At 41.0% G+C, this 24365-nt stretch overlaps 1 protein-coding gene and 1 long non-coding RNA gene across 3 annotated transcripts in view; one reads left to right on the forward strand and one right to left on the reverse strand.

Annotated features, from left to right (window-relative positions):
• The window catches only part of HTR2A (5-hydroxytryptamine receptor 2A), a 57689-nt gene that overhangs the window by 31011 nt on the left and 2313 nt on the right, over positions 1-24365 (reverse strand). Inside the window, exon 3 of the mRNA XM_045796805.2 lies at positions 22095-22295. Coding sequence (XP_045652761.2) covers positions 22095-22295 — 201 coding nt within the window. The remainder of the gene's footprint in view (positions 1-22094; positions 22296-24365) is intronic.
• LOC123791837 (uncharacterized) overlaps positions 1-24365 on the forward strand; it is a 414294-nt gene that overhangs the window by 7762 nt on the left and 382167 nt on the right. The gene's annotated exons all lie outside the window — the stretch shown is intronic.

Genomic DNA, 24365 nt, shown 5'->3' on the forward strand with positions numbered 1-24365 from the left:
AGAATATATAAGATCAAATCTTATTGCGTGTGAACATTTCTGAAACTTGGAAGCTTGGGCCGGTGTACAAAAGGATGTGATTTTTCTCCTGAGCTGCTTCCTTCTCACGGGCGCACTTTGAGATGGTAAAAATTTTCCTTCCCTCATCTTCCTGTTATTAAACTCCCATTACCTCCAGACCCAGACCCCAGCAACAAGAAGTAACAGCATTCCTCTCCTCCCTCCCCCCCTTCAGCTGGGGGCAGAGAGGCGAACCTGCTTCTAGGATATAGTTTGGGAGACATTGGAAAGGCCTGTTCTCCAATTAGCTCTCCCACCATCCTAAAACTAAAATTTTTCCATCTGATTCATTCATTGTCTCTATCATGCATCTTTTTTTTCTTCTAGCACTCTGCCTAAAAAACACACATTTCTGGAAGAGGTAGTGACTTGGAACCCATTAGCTCTTACTAAATCCTTAACCCAAACAGAAGTCCTTTGGGGATTGAAGCAGGTAGAATGGATTATCTGGATATTAGCATTTGAAAGGGGGGGGAATAACCCCTCAGAAGAGGTAGAACAGGTGACTATTGCCTGTTCTCCTCTGAAGAGGAGGTTCCTTCTCTGGCTTAATTGCGTTGCCAACTTCCCTGTTCACTAATTCCCCAACGAAAATCAATTTCAGTCTTCATGCCTTTTACATATTGCCAAAGAGCCCAAGATAATAAATACTGGATATACATGGGGACAACCTCCTTTGTGACAAAAATAGATTCTGTCTTGCCTGTCCTGTAGTTTCTGGGTCAGTGGTCTGGGATCCTTGTTTCTTACCTAAGAAATTAGCTGTGGACTTAAATGACCTCCATCCAAGCATGCAACATAGAGAACCGATGAGGATAAGTAAGTTCCTTGTCAGATTTGACTCTCTTACAATGAAATAAATTACTGTATCTTTTGAAAGTATACTTAAACCCAACAGTTATTACATGGCATATAGGCAATACATCTATAGTTTTGAACCAAGCAGTTTAAACATATCACACATTGGAAGAAATACAGCAAGTAGCTCTCTGGGGGAGGGGTGGGGGGATAAGGATTTTGTGTATTAAATCCTTAAGGGCCTGCTCTGGTAAGTACTACAATCAATATAGGGGCAAGCACTGTAATATTGGTTACCCAAATGGTTAAGATAAACTGTATTTTACTATCAAGTCTAATAAAATATAAACAGAATAAGGGAAATTAGCTAGAAAATAAGTATTGTAGATCTCACTTTGGGATAGATCAAAGGTGGCTTTCAGTGACATAGAGGCCCCTTAATGAGAAACCCCAGAAATAGGAAGAAAAAGGAGAATTTGGCTGACCATGGATAGGAAATAGCTGTTAGTGGCTTCTGTTAAACTCCTAAGATAAACTATGTTGGGTCCACTCACTCTGTCCTCTAATTGGTAATGGCTCCAGTTGCAAAACCACTCAGTCAAAACCTAAAGGAAGAGTAGAAAGTGAAATGGATGGGGTAGGAAATACTTCAACCCTGATGCAAGAGCAAGCCTGGTAAGTGGGGAAAGTCTAGGCAGAGTTGAAGAGTAATAAGGAACAAGTGGGGTAAAAAGAGGGTGTAGAAACGGGCAGGTGTCTGGGGGCAGAAGGACTGGCTTCGCATCTAAGCCTAAGGAACTCATTTCAAACTCCTCCCAAGGACAATGGAAAACCATTGAAAAGTTACTAAAAGATCTTAGATAATGCCTACCTCTGAATTCTGAATACCTAAAATAAGGCATCAAGCCTCTTGTTTAAACATTCACGTGTGCAACTACAAATTAACAGAGTTAACAGGTGCATGTATTTAGTGAGTAAATAAAAATCTTGATACTGTTCTGGCCAGTTGATGGTCATTAAGACCTCTTATGAGCATGAAACAGACTATGTGGACCGTTGGCGACTGACTGTTCTTGAGTTGAATGATGCTTTGACTCTTGACTGACTGAATTTTATCAAATACTAGACTCGGCTATTAAGTAGTATGGTGTAGTTTTAGTTTGTCTGAACTACAGCAAAGCTGGTGAGAGTGTATTACTGTTGCATAGACTTTGAATAACACGATGAATGAGGCAAAGACCTATAGTAAGGCCTGTAATGCAGCCCATCCAAGAAGAAAATATGTTCTTTGGTTGATAGAATAAAACTTCATTTGAGTATCACTACAGTACAAATATTTCTCACATATTTGATCTACAAAATGACATTCCTGCAAATAACATCAAATAAGTTATTGGTAGAATCAAAGTTCTCTAGACTTCCTTCAGGTGCATGGTCATTTCCGTGTAAATCACTAATTATACAGCTCTTCAAATGTAAGAAGATCCCAAGGACCTGCATTCACTGACCTTTCTCTTTGGTCCATTTACTCTGGTCTAGTTAACTATGTGCACAGGAGAGGAAAAGTTAATATGCACTTCAGATTCTTTAATCCAGATTTACTTTCCCAACAATTGGATAAGTTTCCATTATAAGAGATGATATAAATTTGAAATAACCTATTGCTTATGAATACTTACTTGCAGGGCATATAAAAGTGAAAATCAAAAGGCTTAATTCTCATAAAGAAAAGGAGAGACCTACCATCTCTTTCTTAGGGTGTTCGCTTTTATAAAGTTGTAACTGTTAAATTCTTCCTCTGCCTTGTTGAGTTTTAAGTCTTCTTACAAGTCTTTCATGGCACTTAGAATTAGGGATGCCTTTCTCAAGGACTAGGGAGCCATCCTTTTGAAATGTAATTAAGAGCTACTACATCTACCAAGTTCTGTGGGAGGGTGGGACCCTGATTTTGGCCGATAACTCCCTCTGAGTTGCAAAACTAGAACCTCCTGTTCTAAAGATGAAAAATTTATATTAGTATATAGCCAGTTAGCTAGTAGAGATGATCACCCCAATTACCAGGTAAGTCTAGGGTAAACGTGATGTGACAAATGTTGCTGGTAAGTCCTTGAAACTTCAGCACTAGTGACTTGAGACCACATAGGTAACAGGCAGTATCTGCCTGGCTGTATAAAAGGGTGAGATTTCCTGGTTTCGGCACTCTCAGGTTGCCTGCGATGCACAGCGCGTTCTGACTAATGCTGCTTCGTTAATAACTCTTGGCTTCCTTTTGTGGAGAGGTTTTCTGGGTTGGGAGAATCTGGGTTTAACTTCTCAACAAGATCTAAAATCGATGTAGTTCTACTGCATGCTGTTAAGATATTCCCCCAGGCCTCCATCAGATGTGAATACTTCTACAAATGACAACAAAGGAGACTTCGAGAGAACTTAGGGGACTGGTCTGCGGGTTAACCATGAGTGCCAAATTTGCTTTATTCTATCTCTAAATCTGTCCTATTTTTACTAGACTATATTTTGATACACTTCCCCATCTTCTGGCCGCCTTAGGTAATCTGTAACTTTAATTTGGACATCGAGAATTTTATCTATCGAAGAAGATAGCAAAGTAGGTTGTCCCAAGCCTCACATGGCCAGGAACTGTCAGCTAGCTGACAAAAACTATTGCGGGTGAGGAGGGAAGAGGCTCAGCTGTTGAGGACTCAAGATCAGTGAGTATGACCTGACGGAAAAGAAAACTAATAGCCTCATAAGATAGGACAAGATAAAGCAATTGCTCAAAGTTCATGAGAATCGAGTGTCAAAGAGCTATTTTAACACCAGGGCGGCCAACAGACTGCCATATGAAACCATGACGACTCTACCAGATTGAGATGCAGGCTGTAAATGGCCCTGTATCACATGGCTACATCTAGAGTGGCGCCGTCCCGTAGAAATTTGTGATGGAAATGTCTTGGGTCTGTGTTGGCCTACACAGCCGTCACTGGCTGTGTCTACTGAACACTGAAAATGTAGCACTGTGAGGAATTAAATTTTATTTTTTACCTTAAAGTTTAAGTAGCACACATTTCTTTTTTTTTTTTTTTTTTTTTTTAAAGATTTTATTTATGTGACAGAGAGACAGCCAGCGAGAGCGGGAACACAAGCAGGGGGAGTGGGAGAGGAAGAAGCAGGCTCCCAGCGGAGGAGCCCGATGTGGGGCTCGATCCCAGAACGTCGGGATCACGCCCTGAGCCGAAGGCAGACGCTTTAACGACTGCGCTACCCAGGCGCCCCCTAAATAGCACACATTTCTAATGGCTACTTGATAGCTTTATGGAACTACTTGATTCAAAGGAAATCTTGGGATCACTTAGAATACATGTGGATATATACACACAGACTTGTGCTATGAGTAGGAATAAGTCTTATGTATAGGACACTGAGCATCTATCACTCAGGGCAGGATATGTAGACACTGGAGTGACAGTCCTCAAAGTTATCAGTGATGGGAACATAGGGATACTCAGACCCAGGTGAGCTTTGGCCATCTCATGAGGCTCCACCCCCCCCCCCCCCCCCCCGGTCGTTCTTACATACTTCATTATTTTCAAGTTCTGTTATCTCTGTCTTGCCCACATCCTGGAAATCCTAAGAGGATTCACTTGGGAGAGTTTTAGAAATTGCTTTGTAGATTAAAATTCTATATAAAGTGTTCATTACTATGGGTAGTCCTGACTTAGAGATTAGACTTCTGAAAGCTCACCTTTTATAAAGTTCAGAGAAGTGCATCTGTTACTAACCCAGGAGGCTGATGCACACATACAGTGGGTCAGGTGGTCTGTTTACCTGGAGAGTTGACCCATCATCCTTCAGCCTCTGCCTCACCTCACACTCCCTTTCCTGGGGAGTCTCAGCTCCTAGGTGGAGCTTGCATACTTGTACCTAGAGGCCTGGGACAGGGGGAGGCTAGCAAATAAGTGACCTACAGTAGAAATAGTAACTGTGTCGGACCTGCATCTGTGTCCCAATCCTACCTTGTTACGATGTCCTGCTGAGGTGCTTTGTCTCTTTGGGCCTCAGTTCACTCATCTAACAAATTTACTGAGCATTGACTGTGGGTGGTTACACATTGTTTGGGGCTGGTGATTCGTCATGCATCCTAGATGACAAACCCCTACCCTCATGGGACATATATTCCAGTGGGGTAAGCTGGAGACAAAACATAAATACGCAATAGAAGGTAATAAGCTGGGTAGAATGGGTGGGAAGTAGGACAGAATGTGAAAACTTCTCTGGGTGGGGGGAGAGGTTAGGTAGGCGTCACCAGAAAATGAACATTTGAGTAAAAGCTTGAAGATACATGTCCTATTGGTTCACCTCCAGTCTGGGGAGAAGCTTAAGTAGTACAGGTTTGAGTCCAGAAATAGAAGAAAAACTAGTTTTTTATACTTCTTACCATTACATAATTTTATATACTAACCAACTAGTTTCCATATATAGACTAAACAACCCTGCTCGGAACTCATAACATTGACAACAGCTTCTCCGAAAATGCTTACTATATGCTAGATCTAGAGTAGATTATATCTAAAATACTTGATATCTATCTTACAAGTCGGTAACAACTGGCCTTCATCGTAGAAAGTGAAGGCAGCCCCATTATCTTGCCCCCTTCCCTGAGACTGATAATCTGTCATTTTTCACTTCATCTCGTTTTACCATTTACCGCTTGTCAGTTCATATCAACACTGGCCGCCTGCTACATGCATGTGCAACATAGCCTAAAACCGAGGAGACCATATAACACCGTATGCTAATGACACTGGAATTAAAATTGTAAAAGGAAAAAAAAAAACAACTGAGGAGATGGTTCTCCACGGAATTCTGAGTTGCTGCTCCTCTACAGTGTCTTTTTGAGAATGTTTGAATAGTGAACAGCCTAGGGTGATAGATAACCTCTCCATCTGGAAAAAGGGGCTGGTGGCTTGCTGCTTGTTAGGAAGGATTTGGGTTTAAGCTCAGGTTCCTTTGCCTTAGATAATGGTCTCAGTCTACTGCAAAGAGATGGTCCATTCTTAAGTAGCTGGTTTCCTAGGCAATTGGAAACCTAGATAATACAAATCATGAATTTAAGAGACAATCTGGGGAAATTGTTCCCATTTTCAAACCTTTTCTTTGCATCTCTCTCAAACTATGGGAATGTCTTTTTCCTAGAGAGGTCAGACTTCAGGAAGCACACAACATTTGCATACTCTGAAAGCTCCACATCCTTGGATGTGCAGAGCTGCCAGAGCTGGGTCAGAGGCAAGCTGAATGGAATTACCGAAGGCTGCTGTGTGGCTGGAAATGCAGTCTGTAGATGAAATAGAAGGCAAAGCTCTGACAGCTTGGTATTGAGATTTAACATTTGTACAAGGTCTTTGAGGGTGAACCCATGGCCAAGAACAAATAACTATTCAGAAGATCCTGTATTGGGAAGAATCTACCATATGACCAAAAGCAAACTCCAGCTGAAGGAATTAAACTACCTAACACCTGCCTAAAATATTGCTGGGTTCTTTTACGTCTTAAATGAAGGAATTAGCACCATCAAATGTGTAATTATCATACCTAGTTCTTTTGAGAGTGTACTCACAGGTGTAGCATATTTTAAATTCCCCGTATTTGACTGAGTTCCTATTTCATCCTCTATACCACATTTTCATTATCTATCTTAGGCACTTACCCAAAGAAGTCTAGGGTGGCTCTTCATCCTTGAAGCATCTGAAAGTGCTTTATAAACGATATCGACATTTACCAGCTACTGAAATAGTGCCATTTTCTAAAAATGGAAAAGTTATTCACTGCTATTAACACTGCCACACAGTATTTCAGTACTTTAAATGACAGGAAAACAATTTTTCGCAAATCCTTTTAATCCTTGATAACTGATTGAATTACTAGCAATAGTATAACTTGTGATAAAGAAACCTTAGGGAAGAGGAAGGGAGTAAGAAAGAAAGCTAGATTAAAGGAATAAAAAGTGATTGAAATAGGGAACCGAAAGCACATGCGACAGAAGAAAAAGGTAAATTGGACTTAATGTCCGTGCACAAACTTAATTTTGATTATCAAGAAAATGACAACCTGTGAAGGAAAATGTTTGCAAATATTCTCTGAAAAGCTTATATCCAGAACATGTAAAGAATTGCTAAATGAAAGGATAAACATAAGAATTAAAAAGTGGACAGAGGACTTGAAGAAACTTCATCAAAGATACACAAAAGCCAAAAAAACACAAACGTTAGTCTTAGGAAAATGCAAATCAAAGCCACAGTGAAATATCACTTCACACTAGTATGGCTGCAATAAAAAGCAAGGTAACTTGATGATGTGGAGAAACTGGAGCTTTTCTATATTGCTGATGGAAGTGTAAAGTGGTATAGGTACTGTGGACGACGATGGAGCAGTTTCTCGAAAAGGTAAATCTACACTCTGACCTACAATTCCACTCTTTGGTAGATACACAAAAGAATTGAGAATGGACTCCTACAGATCCTTGTATGCCAACATTCAATACAGCAGTATTCACAATAGCCAAAAGGTGGAAATAACTCCTGTCCACCATCAGACAAATCAATAAGCAAAATGTACTTACAATGGACTATTGAACTTTAAGAAGGAATGGAGTTTTACATGTAGCGTAATAAACCTTGAAAACCTAGTAAGGTAAGCTAGACTCAAAAGGACAAATATAATTCCACTTCTATGAAATGTAAGAGACCAATTCATAGAGGCAAAGTAGATTAGCAGTTACTGGGGGCTGGTGTAGGAGGGAATGGAGAAGAATAGCTTAATGCAGCTTCTGCTTGGGATGGGAATTTTGGAAATGGTGGTTATGGTTGTACAAGATTCTGAATGTAATACCACTGAACTATATACTTAATAGTGAAATGGCTACATTGGTGGTTTTGCCACAATTTTTTTTTTTAAGTACATGCCTTCGTTAGTGACTTTTTAAAAAGAAAAGCAACTTCTAAAATGGCCAGACTTCCTTAAACAGGAGAAAAGTGAAGGAATCATTTGGACTGAAGTAAATATACCTGAGGAAATTAAAGGCAGGTGAAACTGAAAGGACTAAACTAAAATGTAACCGACTGTAAGGACAGAATAAAACAAATGCTATTAAATGCCAAGTGAATGTTTTGAATATATTGTAGTCAAAATTAGAAACAGAATTGGGGGAATGGCTAACAGATTATTCTTTACCAACATGAGGGAATAAATTGAAGCTGTTAAAATCCTAACAATAGAGCCTGTAACAGAAAAATAGAAATGTGTTATAAGTTATAAAAGTATCATGATACCGAATCACATGTAGGCTATTTGCTAAAATACATTCTATGTGGGAGACAAAATAGTTCTAGGATTAAAAATTGCTAATGATTTTGACTGTTAAAAGGAAAGCTCTTGGCTGGCTCGATACCTTGGGTCTGTAATAATAGTGACCTATTAATTACCCATTGGAGTTTTGAGCTACATTTTATCTTGGAGCTGTATCAGTTATACTCAATTGTAATCTGATGAATTTTATCTAAATTGGTCTAACATGAAGTATAGCTAAGTCTAATTTGGAGACGTTAAAATCCAGTTAAGCTTTGCTCGGGCTCCCTCTAAATATTCTCGGTACCAAGACTTCAGGGTTCAGTTTAGACTATGGGACTGTAGAGTTGACCATGAGCTTAGGAATTCAGTAATCCAAACTTCTTACTTCACAAGTGAGGAAATGGACACAGCCCACATGCCCATAAAGCTGGACGATGGCCCAGGCTGCCTACGTCTCAGTACGCTGCTCCTCTTGCCAGAGCGGCTTCTTACCTGGTGCAGAACTCTGACTGGCAATGTATTAGGGGCAGAGGAGCTTGGTGCTGCAAAACCACTTTAAAATGTTTCGTTTATTGCTACTGAATTAACCAAACCCATCATCCCTTCTCTCTTCCCTTTCAACTTTTAGGATCTTCTACATTGTGAGAATTATTTAAGTTTGAGGAACTGGACTTTAAGCTTCTAGCATGTACTCATGTAGAAAAAGCTTCTTAAGAACTATAAAAACAATTCGATTCAGATTCCTTATTTTATCCTTTGAAAAACATGTTAAAAGTCCATAAACTAAACAGGTCAATTTTGACCTGAAAAACAAAGGGAAATCAGTCATAAGACCCTACCTTCTTTTATGATTGGTGTCTATTCAGTTCTATGTGCAACTGGGGCTGGGTTAAAAAGAACCAAAAACCTTTTGATTCGTTGGTTCTCACCTGGTCTATTTCCATTTCTATCCTGTTTCAGGCTGCTGAGCCACTGATGGATTGGGTTGCTAAATAAGCAATTGTCTTCTCTGCCTTCAACCACTATGGAAAAAGAAAACAAATTATTCTGAAGACAGGCTATTTAGTGTTACTCTTGCCATCGGGTCTATGAATTCGTTTATTCACCCAAGAACCATCCCTATTTCAAAATAATTATGAAGAGTTGGTAAACTTTCCAGGTAGGCAAACAGATAGGAGTTGCAGATAACACTGTACTTTGGTCAGGCCAGTAAGAGGTTTCAGTGTTTTTGTTCCATATTTTGACACCCAGCTTGTTCTGAGTATGATTCTGAAGGTTGGAGACCTAGAAATAGAGTTCTTTGCTATTAGAACAAAAGCACCTTTTTCAGAGGCTTGCTGACAATTTTAGGGATTTAATTCTAGACAAATCCCATGTGAGACTTAAGATTTTCTAAACTACTTCAAAAGAGCTCCAGGGAAATTAGTTGGGGCATCTTAGTTGTATTTTTCCTCTTTAATTCTGGTAGGATTATTGATGGGCAGTGATATTTCAAATATCATGATATTCCTTTATGTGGGAAGGTACCTTATTACCTTGACCAATTTGAAATGAAAACTGAAGAAATCAGGATTGGCTCATTACTGGTCAGTTTTGCAAACGATTTATTGAACCCCTACTGTATTAGGGGTGAAGAAACCAGACAAGACATGGCTCCTCCCTACCCTTGAAGTTAAAAGCCTGGTATATTCTGCATGGTTGAACAGCTGTGCACTTCTAGTAGAGATGTTTACATGGTTCCTTACAAATATGTGTACGTGCAGTGTACAAATCTGAAATCTCGACCGTGAAATACAGTCCATGAGAATACACATAAAAAAATTCAATTTCTAAACTGCTAGTTCAGGCAGCGTTTCTTGAGGTATACCAGTTATCTGGGAATGGGCTCTAAGCATATGCATTGTACAGTAACTTTAATGTGCTTCCATTGTTTCCTTATAGAAAAGTCCTCCTTCACAGACACAAAGGAAGTTCTCATCCAAGGGTGAAATAAGTCGTCTAGGGTTATGGGTTATCACTTTTGTCTGTTTCACATGGTTTCAGAAACTGGTCTGAGAATGGTTACTACGGATGCTTAGAGACATACTTCACTTTCACAGTTCAGTCTTATTGTTTGAGTTTTTCAGTTTTCTTTAACACTCTTAACATCTGGCTAAACGATAAAATACCTCAAAATAAGCAGGTGAACAAGGGCCAGCTAAGACCTTTCACTGAGGAAAGGACTGGGCAGGGGCGGTTCTGAAGACCGTAACCAGAATCTGAAAGTTTTCCATTCCCCGGAGGAACATTCCCTATTAACGCTGTTCTGTAACCGCTTTCAATTTTATGAGAAATGTAAACAGTCAAAAAAGAAACCTCATTAATAAAATGAAAATATTTCTTGCTTGACTTAATAAGTCTCTCTCCTGCTGAGTTGAAAGCACCAAGTTACTGAAAAGACAAAAGTGTGACTTTAGTTTTTGCCTGAAGTTAGTGAAATTCTCATGGAATGTCTCTCATTCTTAGCTTCTATGAGCCAGCCTTGCCAAACCTGTTTCTATGGAAACAGGCATTAAATCTGAATACCGAAAAAGCTACTCTAGAGATGTGTATGCAAACCTTTATTGTCTGTAGGTGGCCAAGTGAGGTCCTGTACATAAAACAGCTGGCATAGGTGGACAGATTAAAGATGACTTACTGTCAGGGGGAAAAGCTGCAGGGGCCTCTCAAGAAACCCTATTTCTCTTCCTCCCTTTATTTCCCTATTTCTCTTCCTCCCTTTATTTCCCTATCCCTTCCTTCCATGTCTCCCTCCATCCTTATTCATTTACTTCATTCAAACAGCATAATTGAGCTCCTATATATGGCTAAATACATTCATACTTTGTCTATGTGTCTGATTCCTGGGTAAGTGGGTTTAGGAGACAAAAGAAATAGGGTCTTCAGGTATATGTGGGGAGCATGTGTTGTTAAGCCAGAATGATAGGGCAGGGTTGGTGAATTTGCATCTAAGAATTATGCCGGAATAGAATGCTTGAAGCCCTAATAGAATGCTGGCAGAATTGTAGAGGAAGCTGCTGGGAGATAGAAGAGGAACCTCTCCTTTCCCTTGGATTAGAGGAACCACAAATAACATGGTTTGTGGTACATCATGGATATTTCCTAGGGGATTCAGTAGCCAGTGCTTAAAACAAAGACACAATAACCAGTGCACCACCAAGACAACAAAGGAGGATCAAATTTCTTCCAGACAGGCTTGAATAGCTTTCATTGGATTAAATGAAGTTTTAATAAGCAACAACCTTAAAAAAAAATGGGTTAATTGCTGTATCAGAACTAAAAAGCACCCCTGAATAAACAGACTGTGCATTTCTATATCCTGGGTGGTTGCCAAAGTTCCTATGTCAAATGTGTAAACTGGGTGGTTTCCTTAAATGTGGTAGGAATTGGTAATGTCTTAACCATTTGAGTGTCGCCTGTAAATGTGGTTCCTCATGTAGACCTTCAGTGGTTCATTTGGGAGTTAGCAAAGGAACAGAGAAAACACATAGTATTGAAAGCAATCAATCCATAGAATTAAATACGTAAAAGGAAAACAGGTAAGGAATGAGACATATTTTTGAATGAGGACCATGTCCAGATATGTGTATACGATCTTGAAATTCCCTTCACTGACTAATCAAAATGCATTGATCACAGTCAACTAGAACAACCCATGGAAAGAATGTACTCTTCTCAGTAATTCACAAATGGAGGACAGCGGATGGTTTAGAAAAAACAACTTGAAGAAAGGGCCGAAACCAGAGAAATTGCAGCAAAGGTTTGAAGTGCAGATAGAGTTCAAGGATATCCAAGTGAAAGGGGACTGAGGCATTCTCAAGGGCTGAAATCTGAGGGAGCTTTGCTTGGTACAACCCACTGACCCACTTGCTCCTCTGTTTGTGCTCTGCACTGAATGGTAATGGTGAGGTTCAAGGTTAGCTCAGACTGTGGGTGCTGGTCTGGAAAGGCAGGAGGGATGAAGGGTGAGTTTGCATTCTCTCTAGTTGGAGCTGCTGCATTCTCACATTGAGAAAGTACTCATGTATTGAGTACATTATTAGTCTCCTAGATATGGCTGGGAAGCAGAAAGGCTTTGGTGACCTTGAACAGTAAAAAGAAGGGCAGCCAAAGCTGGAGGGTGCTTTGAGGTGTGAACGATGGGACAAAATGCAGCAAGCAAGGGTAGAGTCTTTAGGGAAGTTAACACAAGTCAGAGATGGATGGGGAGGAGTTGGAGATACTTTGGGGGAAGAACAGGAGGTAGGGACAAAGTACATAAGAGCATGGATGGTCCTAGAATACCTGTTTGGAAACTGAAAATTGGAAGAGGAATTGGAAAGTAGAAGTAGGGAAAGGGGGAATTAGCCTTAATGGCCTTTTCATAGGAGAACGGGATAAGGCCTTCTGGTTGGAGAATGAAGGTCTGAGGTTGAGAAAACCTAAGTAGGAAAACTTGAAAGATCCACTAGAGACCAAAGGACTGACCACAACGAGGGTCCAGGCAAAGTTGGAAACCAGAGAGATGCGACACCATGTGATTCAGTGTGACTTTCTCCAGCAGTTCTTGGTGACGTGGGTGCAGTAACAGTGAGGGGTGGTGGTCTGAGTGATCCAGGGTTGGGGTTTTGTTGGGGCAAGGAAGGAACGGGTTCTAGGCTCGGAAGGGTGCTGGTGATACCCTATAGGATGATCTACCACAGCCTCTGACTCGAGCGTTCCTACCTTCTAGCCCGGAAGGGACGGTTAGATCTGGAGAGAGTGGAAGCTCCATAACCTGCACGTACCTGCCACAGCCCGTGGGCAGGAGGGGGCAGCATACGGATGCTAGTGCTCTGCTCTCCGTGTCCAGAAGAAACAAAAGTCTCAGCCCTGTCCCTCCTTTCCTTCCTCATTTTCCTTGAGAGAAGAATGATCAAAAGAGCAAAAAAGTCCACGAAGCAGACCAAAATAGCAGACTGACCAGGCATAAAGCACTTCTTTACCACCAAATCACTTCTTAATTTTCCTCACCAGTTTCCAGTAGCCCTGGAGAGTTGATGCTAAGTGCTGTTTTATTGAGCATATTGTCCCATAGCTATTGCTGAGTCTGCCATGCAGAAAGAAGTCAGCTGTCATTCTGGCAGGTTTTGAGCTACGTGGGCCGTTAAATGGCCTCTTACCCATGGGCAAGTGTGGTGAAGGACAACCAAGGATGTGTCCTCCAAGAGTATAGCCTTTCTGATGTTTCTAAGTATGAATTGCTGGTCAGCAGGGGAGGGGTCCTTAAATTCTGCACCTGTGGGCAGAAGGGGACAGGACCGTGGCACTCTAAGAAATAAGAGCAGGTGGGCTGAGTTGACATTGGCTCTGCAGAGCCTTTGTTTCAGGGCTGTGACAGTATGGCCGGCTACGTGGCAGCTGTCTGGTGCCACAATATTCTTGGGAAGGACTGTAATCTCCATGTGGCTGTGAGCATCCCTGCCCCTGGACACTGGCCCCCTCACCTGCAGACTGAGGTGGTGCCCAGACCTCCTTCCTAGCTTTCTGGATAGGACATTGCCATATGGTGGAAGCAAAAAGAAAGAAGACCATTTTGCTTCACCCAGGAGAGAAAATAAGAAACCAAGGGAAAGGAAGAGTTAAAATAATTCCTCAAATTTGCCTTTGTGTCCTGGTAGGTGCTAGCCTACATTGTGACTTCCCAGCAGGGGAAGAGAGAACAGGTAACCCATTCTCTTCTCTCCTGGTTGCTTGATGAATCTTTGGACTCCACTTGCTAGGCTGACTGACTCCTGCAGGTGAGGGAGTTGGGCATAAACCTGTCAGGTCCCAGAGGAGAGAATCCCAGGAGGACTCAGATACTTTGTTTCAGGCACTGGAGCTGGGAATGCTTCCCACCCCCACCCTGAGCATGAAGGCCAACAGAACAGTGGATTTAAGCACATTTTATTCAGTTGACTGAGTTTGTATATTTGCAAGTACTTTTCAAGAAGATAGGATATGATAGAAAAATTAAGCATAGTTCACTATTGTTCTTCTTGGACCTAAATTGCATGTGATTTTTAAGACGCTAAATGCTAAAATTTCAAGTAGTTATATTTATTTACATTCACTTTGTTCTACATAGAGTGAGTGCTCACAAACAGACAAATAGAAAAGACCAAAAAAGTACACAGGCACGCTGCCTAAAAAGGCCTAGAAAGTTCATTTATAAATGCACACAGGATTTCAATAAAACCATCCCCCCCTCCTGCCCCGAACTAGATAAAAGCTAATTTCTGAAACTCAAAGCACGTGAAAATGGTTATGAAAAGTCTAAGAATGAGGGAGTTGATCTAAGGTAATAAATGCCATTATATATTCTCAACTGAAAGTATACTCAGGTGAAGGAGTAAACTGATAACCGAACAAGTCCAGAAGTAAATCCGAATATATATGGGAACTTGGGTTATGATAAAGTGGCGTTTCAAATCAGTCGGGGAAATAGGTAAAAGTAGCTGTGTAGAAAGAATAAAATCTCAGCTTAAATTCTAAATGGTTCAAAGACTTAATCTTCCATTACTTTCATTGGTTTTATATATATATATTTTTAACTTTGTAGTAGGAAAGGCAAGCCCGGTAATGATTCAAAATTCAGAAGACCTAAAGAAAAGAACATACATAAAAAATCATATAAAAACAAAGATTCATGTGGAAAAACCCACCAGTTTCAAATGGCCAATAACACACTGGGAATACCTAGATAAATTGTGAAAACAGATAAAAAGCTAACCCTGCTAACTTGTTAGGAAGAAACCAAGAACCTTACAGAAAAGTTTACATGTTGTAACACTTAGACACAAACCCCATGTTTACTCAGTCACAAAACCTCATGACCTAGGTACTGTTACTGTAATTTATTCGTTGGGAACTTGCCCTATGACACACAGTTTAGGAGCGACAGAGCCAGGTAGTCTGACTCCGGACTTTTTTAGTTTATAACCAAGCTCTATGATGAACCAACTATACAAAATGGAAATTTAGTAGACAAAAAGATGCTCAGAGTCCTCTATAAAAAAATTAAAGCTACACTGAGTTATTATTTTTACTGTCCCTCAAAGTTTCTTTATAAATCTGCACTAAGACAGTAGATTTCTGACCTGCCTAAAGGCGAGAGTTGTACCTGGTGACTGAAGCATTCAGTTGAGGATTTATGCAAAGGTGTCGGATTGTGAAGACAAAGGTTCTGAATAAATGTGACCCAGCTTGTCTTTATCCTATTACAAAGGTAGTGGTGGAGAATAGCAGTCACAGATAACCTTGAGCAGGGAGGGGAAAAAAAACCCATTCTATTAGGACTTGCAATACTTGAAAATTACTCTAAGCTGCAAATCTATTTCTGAAATAGAAGGAAAAAAAAAGTTGGGGTCTTTGCCTGTCCTATGACAACGTGAAAAATAGTCCTTTTCACTTTTTCTATCTAACCTGTACCTTTACCTGCCAACGACGGAATAAAGTATTTTCTCTTCTTGATGTTGCAAGGCGATCGTCGTGAGGAGAGCGTTTGCTCATTTTTTGTATTGTGGTGAAGTCACGGTTACCTCTGATCATGGGAATTGGGTTTATGAAGGGATGATGAAATCCAGAAAATCCTAGGATCATTCTTAATCTAATGCGTCAGTCTTTTCTGTCATCAGTTTTTTTACTCAGAGCTCACAAATAGAAAGGGCAATTCATTTGTAATTACGTTCATTTTCCTCAGAATTGGATGAAAGCCTTGGCAACAGTAAAATGACCAAGCTGGTAGCAGTAAGCAGGGGGTCGCAGCCCCAAATCTCAGAAATACCAAGTGCGGGGAACCTTAGTCATCTAGGCTGTGGTTCCCAAGGTTGCCATTTGTTAGATCTGAGCAAACGTGGAAGGTCGTCCACCTTCTCCATGAAGCCTTCTCTCCCACGCCACAGATGTTATGATGATCAAGAATGAAACACTGATATTTGTGACAAAACTATACAGAAGGCTGCAGGGAAAACCTAGCAAGCTGCTGTTTTTTTTTCTAATTTCCCCCTCTTGACAAATGTGAAGTCCTCAGATTCTACCTGCTAATAGTTTTACATAAATTAGTCCTATTTTACCAGCATGGGCTCAGACCATCCATACCACCCTGAAATCTTGCTTTTTGCCCTTATAATCGTGGACATTTTTCCAGTTTCATAGCCAATAACCCCACCTCAGTATTTTTTTTTTTTTAAAGATTTTATTTATTTATTCGACAGAGATAGAGCCAGCCAGCGAGAGAGGGAACACAAGCAGGGGGAGTGGGAGAGGAAGAAGCAGGCTCATAGCGGAGGAGCCTGATGTGGGGCTCGATCCCAGAACGCCGGGATCACGCCCTGAGCCGAAGGCAGAGGCTTAACGACTGCGCCACCCAGGCGCCCCATCCTAATTGAGTATTTTAGACTTTTTTCATCAAAAGACTCATTTTGCCATTCCACTTGAGATAGTAACTATAATATTCTTAATGAATTCTAAAACAAACATAGAACTTCTAATTTTGCCCTTGGAATATTGATTTATTTATTTATTTTTAAAGATTTTATTTATTTATTTGACAGAGATAGAGACAGCCAGCGAGAGAGGGAACACAAGCAGGGGGAGTGGGAGAGGAAGAAGCAGGCTCCTAGCGGAGGAGTCTGATGTGGGGCTCGATCCCAGAACGCCGGGATCACGCCCTGAGCCGAAGGCAGACGCTTAACGACTGAGCCACCCAGGCTCAGTATTAAGAGCTATAAGATGTTCTGTAATTAGGATAAAAAAATAGAGAACCATAATCCAATCTTTTCTATTTTCCAAGACTTCTGAGTTAAAGGTTCTTATCTACTTTCATTTTTCTGTACGACAGATGGTCTGAAGTAGGATTGGTAGGTCAGATTTTAACAACTTTGCCTACACTGTCCAAGAACAATTCATATTCACACAAATAAGACCGGAGCATACATAGGGCATCCCTCTGGGTGTTTCCACTTATTTTAATTTTGCCAATCAGATGAACAATGGTAATGAATTGTTTTAAATTACATTTCCACGACTGTTAAAGAAACTAAGCATTTTCCAATCCATTTGTTCACTTTTCAGCATTTATTGTCCATTTCATGTGTCTGTTCATGTTCATATTTCTTTCCCTACTGGGTAGTCTTTTTGTTTATTGAAATGTAGGTACTCTTTGTATGTTAGGAATATCAACCCTTGGTCTGTTTATACATACTGATACTTTCTTTTGACTTGGCCTGTATTGATTTTTCAGCCATAAAACTTTTTCTCATGTAGTAAGCAATGTCTGTATCTTTATAGTTTGCGCATTTCTTTGACTTGCTTAAGAAGCTATTGCACTATTAGGTTATTTTAAAATTAAGGAGAAGTCTAAATTGGGACTCAAAGTGAATGAGGAAATAATACAACTAGTTGGATTATTGATGATCTTCTAATAGACATACCAGTGCAATTACTTGGGGTGGGACTGCAATAATAAAAGGAATGGAAAAGTCAAATAATTCAAACTGACTGGGATGGGGTGAAGGAGAGAATGATCTTGTACAAGTCAGTAAATGCATGAAATAAGGTAAATGAACTATTATAAAGAAAATATAAGAAATAGAAGATGGGAGGAATAAAATTGATTTTTGTCACTTATGATGGTAATATAGACAGGATGGATTTATCAAAAGGCAGAGGTAGGAAGATTGTGCTGTAAAAATGTGAAAATATGAAAGGAAAAGGACATGACAAAAATGAAGAGAGGAAAACGCAATGGAGAATTTCAAATGAGGAAGAGGTATGGTAACACTAGTTTCAAATAAGGCAGAACTCAAGGCCCAAAACCTTGTCTCAGGGTTGGGGAGATGATAAAATTGGAGTTAAGGCTACCAAGGTAGTCAGGATTTCAGGAATTAAGATTCTGGAGTTAAGGGAAGAGAAGGAAGTTATTAATTTGCCAGTTTGAGGGATAGACTGAGAGACTAAAAAGCTGAAGAGTCAGCAGCAGTCCTGTAGTGCTGAGAGGATAGGAGTTCAGAGTTCCTCAAAATGGAGAACACCTCAGGCTTTCATTTGAAAAAATGAAGGAATATACCCCAGGTGTAAGGATAAACTAAAAAACAGTGCTTATGAAAAGCCAGCCTAAAATAAGCTCAATCCCTGATTGGATTAAGGGGATTTATTGCAATTTCCTGCTAAAGCTAAAGAATGCCTCTCTGCATAAGAATATTAACAATTTTTTTTACGGTGTCCAGTATTCAATAAAAAAAAAAAAATTACCAGGTATCCTAACAACCCAAGGGAAAAAGACCTCAATACAATATCCCAGGTAATCAGCTGTCCAGACATCTGTAATTAATTTAAGATGAAAACATGGAGAATTATTTCGGACAACTATAATGGGAGTTTTTAAACTAGAAATACAGTGACCTATTAAGGCTACAATACATTTGTTTAGCAGCAAGTTTGAAATTGTTGGTGAAAGGATTAATATGGAATGCCCCTTCTAAACTGCTTGAAAATCAGAAACCTTGAATTGTTTATTGAGCAAAAAATACGCTTAAAATGAAGGCAAGATAAGGATGTTTAGAATAACAAGCTGAAAGAAAACTACATGGTTATTCTAAAGCTCTTCAGAAGTAAGGACTATGAATCATGGAAATGACAGGCAGAATCATGGAAATGACCAAAGCAATGATGGCAACAGAAATGGTCAATACGTGGGAAAGCGTGAGTAGAACACTTAAGTCCTATGGGTTTTAAAAGGATACTTAAAATTAGACAATAGGAAAAAAAATAACATGAAAGGGGTAAATAGAATTAAAATATTCTAAAGTTTTTCCATTATCGAAGAAATTATAAAGTAATTAGTCTCTATTAGGCAAAAAAAAAAATCACAAGGATTTAGAAGAATGGATAACAAGCTTATAAAGGGGAACAATGTTCTTGATCAGGCCATTATAAGGCAAGGATAGAAACTAGAATATAGAATAAACGAGACAAAAGAAAAAACTAACAGGGTAATTTTAAACCCAAATCCTGTATATCTGGGCTCCATTAAATATAAATATAGTAAATATTCCAATTAAAAGATAGAATGCATTAAAAAAAACTTTATGTGCTGCTTGTAAGCAATATACTTTAAGTATTAAATCAGAAGTAGTAAGATGGAATAAGATGGAATAAGATATATTCAGAAGGTAACCAAAAGAGAACTGGCATAGCTATATTCCTATCAGACGAAGTAGGCGTGAAGGCAAGAAGAACTGCATGTAATGACGAAGAATCAATATAAAAGAATTTCAACTTGCTATGTAGCTAATAACTGAAGACAAGGTAGAAAATGTAAATAACCACTGAAGAAAGTTTAGAGTTGTAATTAAAGATATCATTTAAAAAGGTACTAGGGTGAGAGAGATTTAGAACTAAGTTCTACATAACCTTTAAAGAACATTCCTGTTTAAATATTTGAAGACCACAGAGAAAAAACGGTAATGCCCCAAATTTAATATAGCTAAAAAGAAAGAAAGAAAAACACCGTGTAAGAATAATTAACCAACTAACAAAGTCCTCCAAAACCGATTTCATTTATGAATGTATTTCAGGAATGCAAGGGCAGTTCAAATTCAAATCTATCAAGAAAACAAAATATCAGTTTTTCATCTTCAATTTATTGATATATCAGTAGGTGCTGAAAAGGCCGTGTTCATTGGTAGAAGAACCTGTTAGATTGTATACACACAATTCCATCTAGACTAAGTATCTAAATGTAAAACAGAAGTGGAAACACTAGCAGAAAATTCAGAATATTTGTGCTAAAGCGCCTTCAGGGTCTTGGTTAGAACTTTTTTTTCTTAAACCGTTCCCAACTGCCATCTCCTCAGCTGTATATCTGGTATAGAGCCTATTGTAACCTCAGCTTTGTTTCCTTGGTTGCCTTCCTCCACCACATCGTTGGAGGCCTCCAAATACGTATCTTACTCATCTCAGTATATTTAGTGCTACACACATAGCAGCTATCTTGTAAGTATGGCCAAACTGATGATGGCCCCTCCTAGCACCCCCTCACCCATTCCAGCCTGCTGTCTACTGGAGGGATCCCTGAATGGAGCGATGTCCTCCCGTGCAACTTCTCTGTGGTTTATTTTCTGTAAGCGCTTTAGACACTGCGGGTTGGCTGTCTTTGCTCAGAAACCGCCCTTACTACTAGTGCTGTTGAGCTTCACTGGGACAGAGCAACGGCTGTCAGTGTGGCAGCAGGTAAAAGACGGGTGACGTTCCCAGCGTCTGTCTCACCAATGGGACTGTGCGCAAGGGTAAAACTAGAATAAAAAAATAGCATGGTTTGCTTTGTTTGCATTATTGGCCCTTTGCTGATCACCTGTGTTTCAGTGGTCCTTAACCCTGGTTGCACCTTAGTCACCCGACCATGGACCACTTAAATCACAGTGCTCCACAGGGGTTCTCAGGTGCAGCTGGGATCGAGAGCCACTAGTCCTTCATTCTCTTGCTCTGTTAGGAGTCTAAGATTGCCATGGGCCCAGAAACCACAAGATACTTTTTTTTTTTTTTTAAACAAATGGTTTCCTCTAGAAGGTCATGTAGCAGTAAGAGCAGGGCTTGGTGCCAGAAAGTTCGGAGTCTTAGCCCTGTTGCTAAGCTGGAGAGCTGATCGGCAATCTACAAAACCTCTCTATGCTCTGGTTCCCTAATGCATCAAAAACCCACAAGATCTTTCTATCCTTAGGAAGTTTAAAATGGAAACTAGATAAGACCCTTCCAAACTTTGAAAATCCTTCAAATGTAATTTGTTAGCATTTCCATCATAAAATTACACTGTCCTATTTCCTGGCTGTGGGGTCTTGTGCAGATCATTTCATTTGTTGAACCCCAGTTGGCTCATCCACAAAATGGAGCTACCGACTCTGCAAAGGACATGTTTAGCAGCAAGGCAAGCAATAGGAACTGAAAAGCACCAAATATCCTATTGTGTTTGCTATGAACTTGGATTTTTATTAAAAAGACTCAGAAGTTTTTGGTGTTAAGCCTGCCATCAAATCCCACGGTGTCTTTCTCCTGTTTGCAGATGCTGGCACCTATGTGGCCATAAGCAGGTGCCTGAAAAGCTTTGCAACCTTAAAACGAATCCCAGGGAATTTTTGGTTACAGACCAAGCCTGCTTAGGTGACTGGTGCCATTGACTTAGCTACCAGGGAGCTGCCCTGTTGGCTCCCATTACCTGGGCTTTCCTGCCTGTTGAGTGTGTGTGACAGGAGATCAATACTGGTGAGAGGTGAATGTGTAATCACAGCAAGTGAAGTGGGTGTGGGGGGACATACCAAGAGGAGAGGTTACAGAGGCACTGGGCGGACGGAAATGCCTTGCCCCTGAGCTAGTCCTGCCACCTTCTTCAGTCTTCACCTTCTGCCTTCGAGTTATAGCACCTGGTACCTTTCTCCAGCCTCCGGAAGCTGTGTATTCTCCAGCATGGGGATCTGCAGTCTTGAACTGACAAGTCCCATGATGATAAGTGTGGAGGTCTCTGGGGGAACTCAAGATGCAGAGTAGTGAGTGAATCTGAAAGTGTGAGATGGGGAAGAAGCACTTGGAAGTGGCTAGGGCACAAATATTTCTAATTTTGGCTGTGTAGGTATATATGTTCCTAACTGTGTAGACTTATGTTGTCAGCCAGTGATGTTAATACTTTTTCTTCCTAAAGCCAATCTGATAATTACTACATTACAACCTCTCTCGAGACGACAACAACAAAAACCCCATAGAGTCATGGTGTCAGGTTTTAGTCCAACAAAACAAACTGTTTCTTTGGAAGGCATGAATGTTGATTTCAAATGAGCCCCTGAAATACTGTACCCACTTACCCACTGAGATGGTCCAAACAGCAATAATTTTCAGGAAGGCCTTAGTTCTGGAGTTGAATCGGCTGTGATGGATGGGGTTCTGGATGGCTACGTAGCGGTCTAGTGAGATGGCACAGAGGTGCATGATCGAAGCCGTGGAGAAGAGCACGTCCAGGTAAATCCAGACCGCACAGAGCTTGCTCGGCAGAGGCCACCGGTAACCTGCGATGCAGAGTGAGCGTCAGTAAGGGATCTCAGGCCTCCCGCGGTTCCTGGAACTGACCCTGCCAGAAGGGTCCATTCTGGGGGAGGTGGGGAAGGCACAGGTGGTGGCAAAGGGCAACACAAGATATTTTCAGTGTTTTAAAAAACCTAAGAACAATTGGTACTGAAGGACGGTAAGATCCTACTAGCTGATGAACATAGGGTTTAGAAATTTCTTGTGGCTGGAATTATGCCAGTGTGTTGTGGTAAACTTGGGGTGTCTTCAGGGTTTCTCTTGCTCTGTCTCCCCTAACATCTACCTTTTTTCTTTGTTTTTAATGAGTTAGAAGTCTCTCAATGTCTTTTGAGTTCCTCTATTAAAATGCCTCTTATAGGACACTGTTCACATCTTTGACCTACTGTGGGTTCCCTGAGGTTCGGCCCACCTCTTAATCACTATAACTGCTCAGTCTTGCACAGTGATGTCATTTAGTGGTCTCTCAATAAATGCTATTAGTGTGAATAAATGATGAAAAAGTCCAGATTGAGAGTATTTTTTAGGAAAAAAGAAAAGTAATTACATAATGCTTTAGGTGTTCAAATCAAATTTGGGAGGTGTGGGGGAACTATGCAGAAAAGCATGGTGTTCTTGTCCTGATGAATGTTTCACGGCAGTGGTGCTCAAACTCGAGCGAGCCTCAGTCTCCTAGGTAGGGTCTTAAAATGGTACTGCTGGACCCCACCGCGAGGTGCTGATTTTGTGACTCTGCAGTGGGGCAGGAGAATTGCCATTTCTAACAAGTTTCCAGGTGGTGCTGCTGGTCCAGGGATGACACTTTGACAACAGCTGCTTGCAGCAGTGGTTGTCAGCCCTGGCTGCACTTGAGAATCAGCTGAAGAGCTTTTTCTCTAGGTCTTGGGGCTTAGGAGGATAGGAGGAGGTGGGCCCCAAACAAAGTGTTCCATAGCTCTCCTGATGATCCCACTAAGAAGAGCACTGCAGGAGGCCCATAATGCATATTAAGTGTCCTGTTTTTGTTTTAAAGGGGATCAAATGGTTATATAAACCCAAATTAGTTTTGATAACTGCGTAAGTGGTGATGTTACATGGAGTACAGGTGACAAGGCAATCCTAAAGATCACCTTTTTCTTTACAACAGTCCGGACCCACAAAGCTGAACAAATGCCGCGTTTGTGGGTATACTCTACCAAAATGCCACCACCTATATTTAGGAAAGTAAAGGGTGCAGGATACAAGCCTAATTTAATGCCTTTCACTCTATTTGCCAAAAAAAAAAAAAAAAAAAAAAAAGTCTTGAACTAAAACAGGAGCCTCTTCCTTTGCAGCGCCTGGAAGGAAGCCGCACTCTGCCTGGTCAGAACTGATGTTGGCCCTTGGAGTTTTCTCTGCGAGGAGGCAGCTGAGGGCGGGCCACAGTCTGGTTTCCGAAGCAGGGATAGGGAGGGGGCGTTTCCTCACCCTGCCCGGTGAGAGAGGATCAGTCCCCCGGAGCGTTGCAACTTTGGCTGGAACTGGCTGCATGCAGAGAGGATGCCGCCAGGGGGCGCCATTGCACCCCGAGCGGGAGGCGGCGGCGGGATCCTAGCTTCTTAACCCAGCTGGCGGGTGCCTGCTCCCTACCTGCCACTGGGGTCACCCCCGCCCTCTGGCAGTGGTTTTGGTACCCTGACGGGACCTCTGGGAGCCATGCACCACTCCCGGGAGTTAGCCTTTGAGGCGGGGGTCGGGTGTTAGGAGGGGAGAACCTCTGCAGCATGTCTGGGAAATGACAGGCAAATTTGATGAAATCATCCTGGTGTGAGATTTGAGTGGTCAAAGGGAGGTTGGCCTTGCAAGGAGCAGTATGCACCCCACACAACCGGCGCCTGCTCTTCATTGCCATCTCTTGCCTCCTCCATACCCCCCAGCGTTGGGGTAATACACATATTTTAGCCCTTAAGGCTTGACCAGAAAATCCCCTCTTACAAAGATCTTAAGGTATTTCTAGCTCTGGGTGACTGCTCTGTCCCAGGGTCGGCAGTCTAAATACTCTTTTAAAAAGAAATCCAGCTGTATCACTCATAATT

This window comes from Ursus americanus, chromosome 10, assembly GCF_024610735.1.
Source record: "Ursus americanus isolate L20-20 chromosome 10, mUrsAme1.1.p, whole genome shotgun sequence".
NCBI classification, from domain to species: Eukaryota; Metazoa; Chordata; class Mammalia; order Carnivora; family Ursidae; genus Ursus; species Ursus americanus.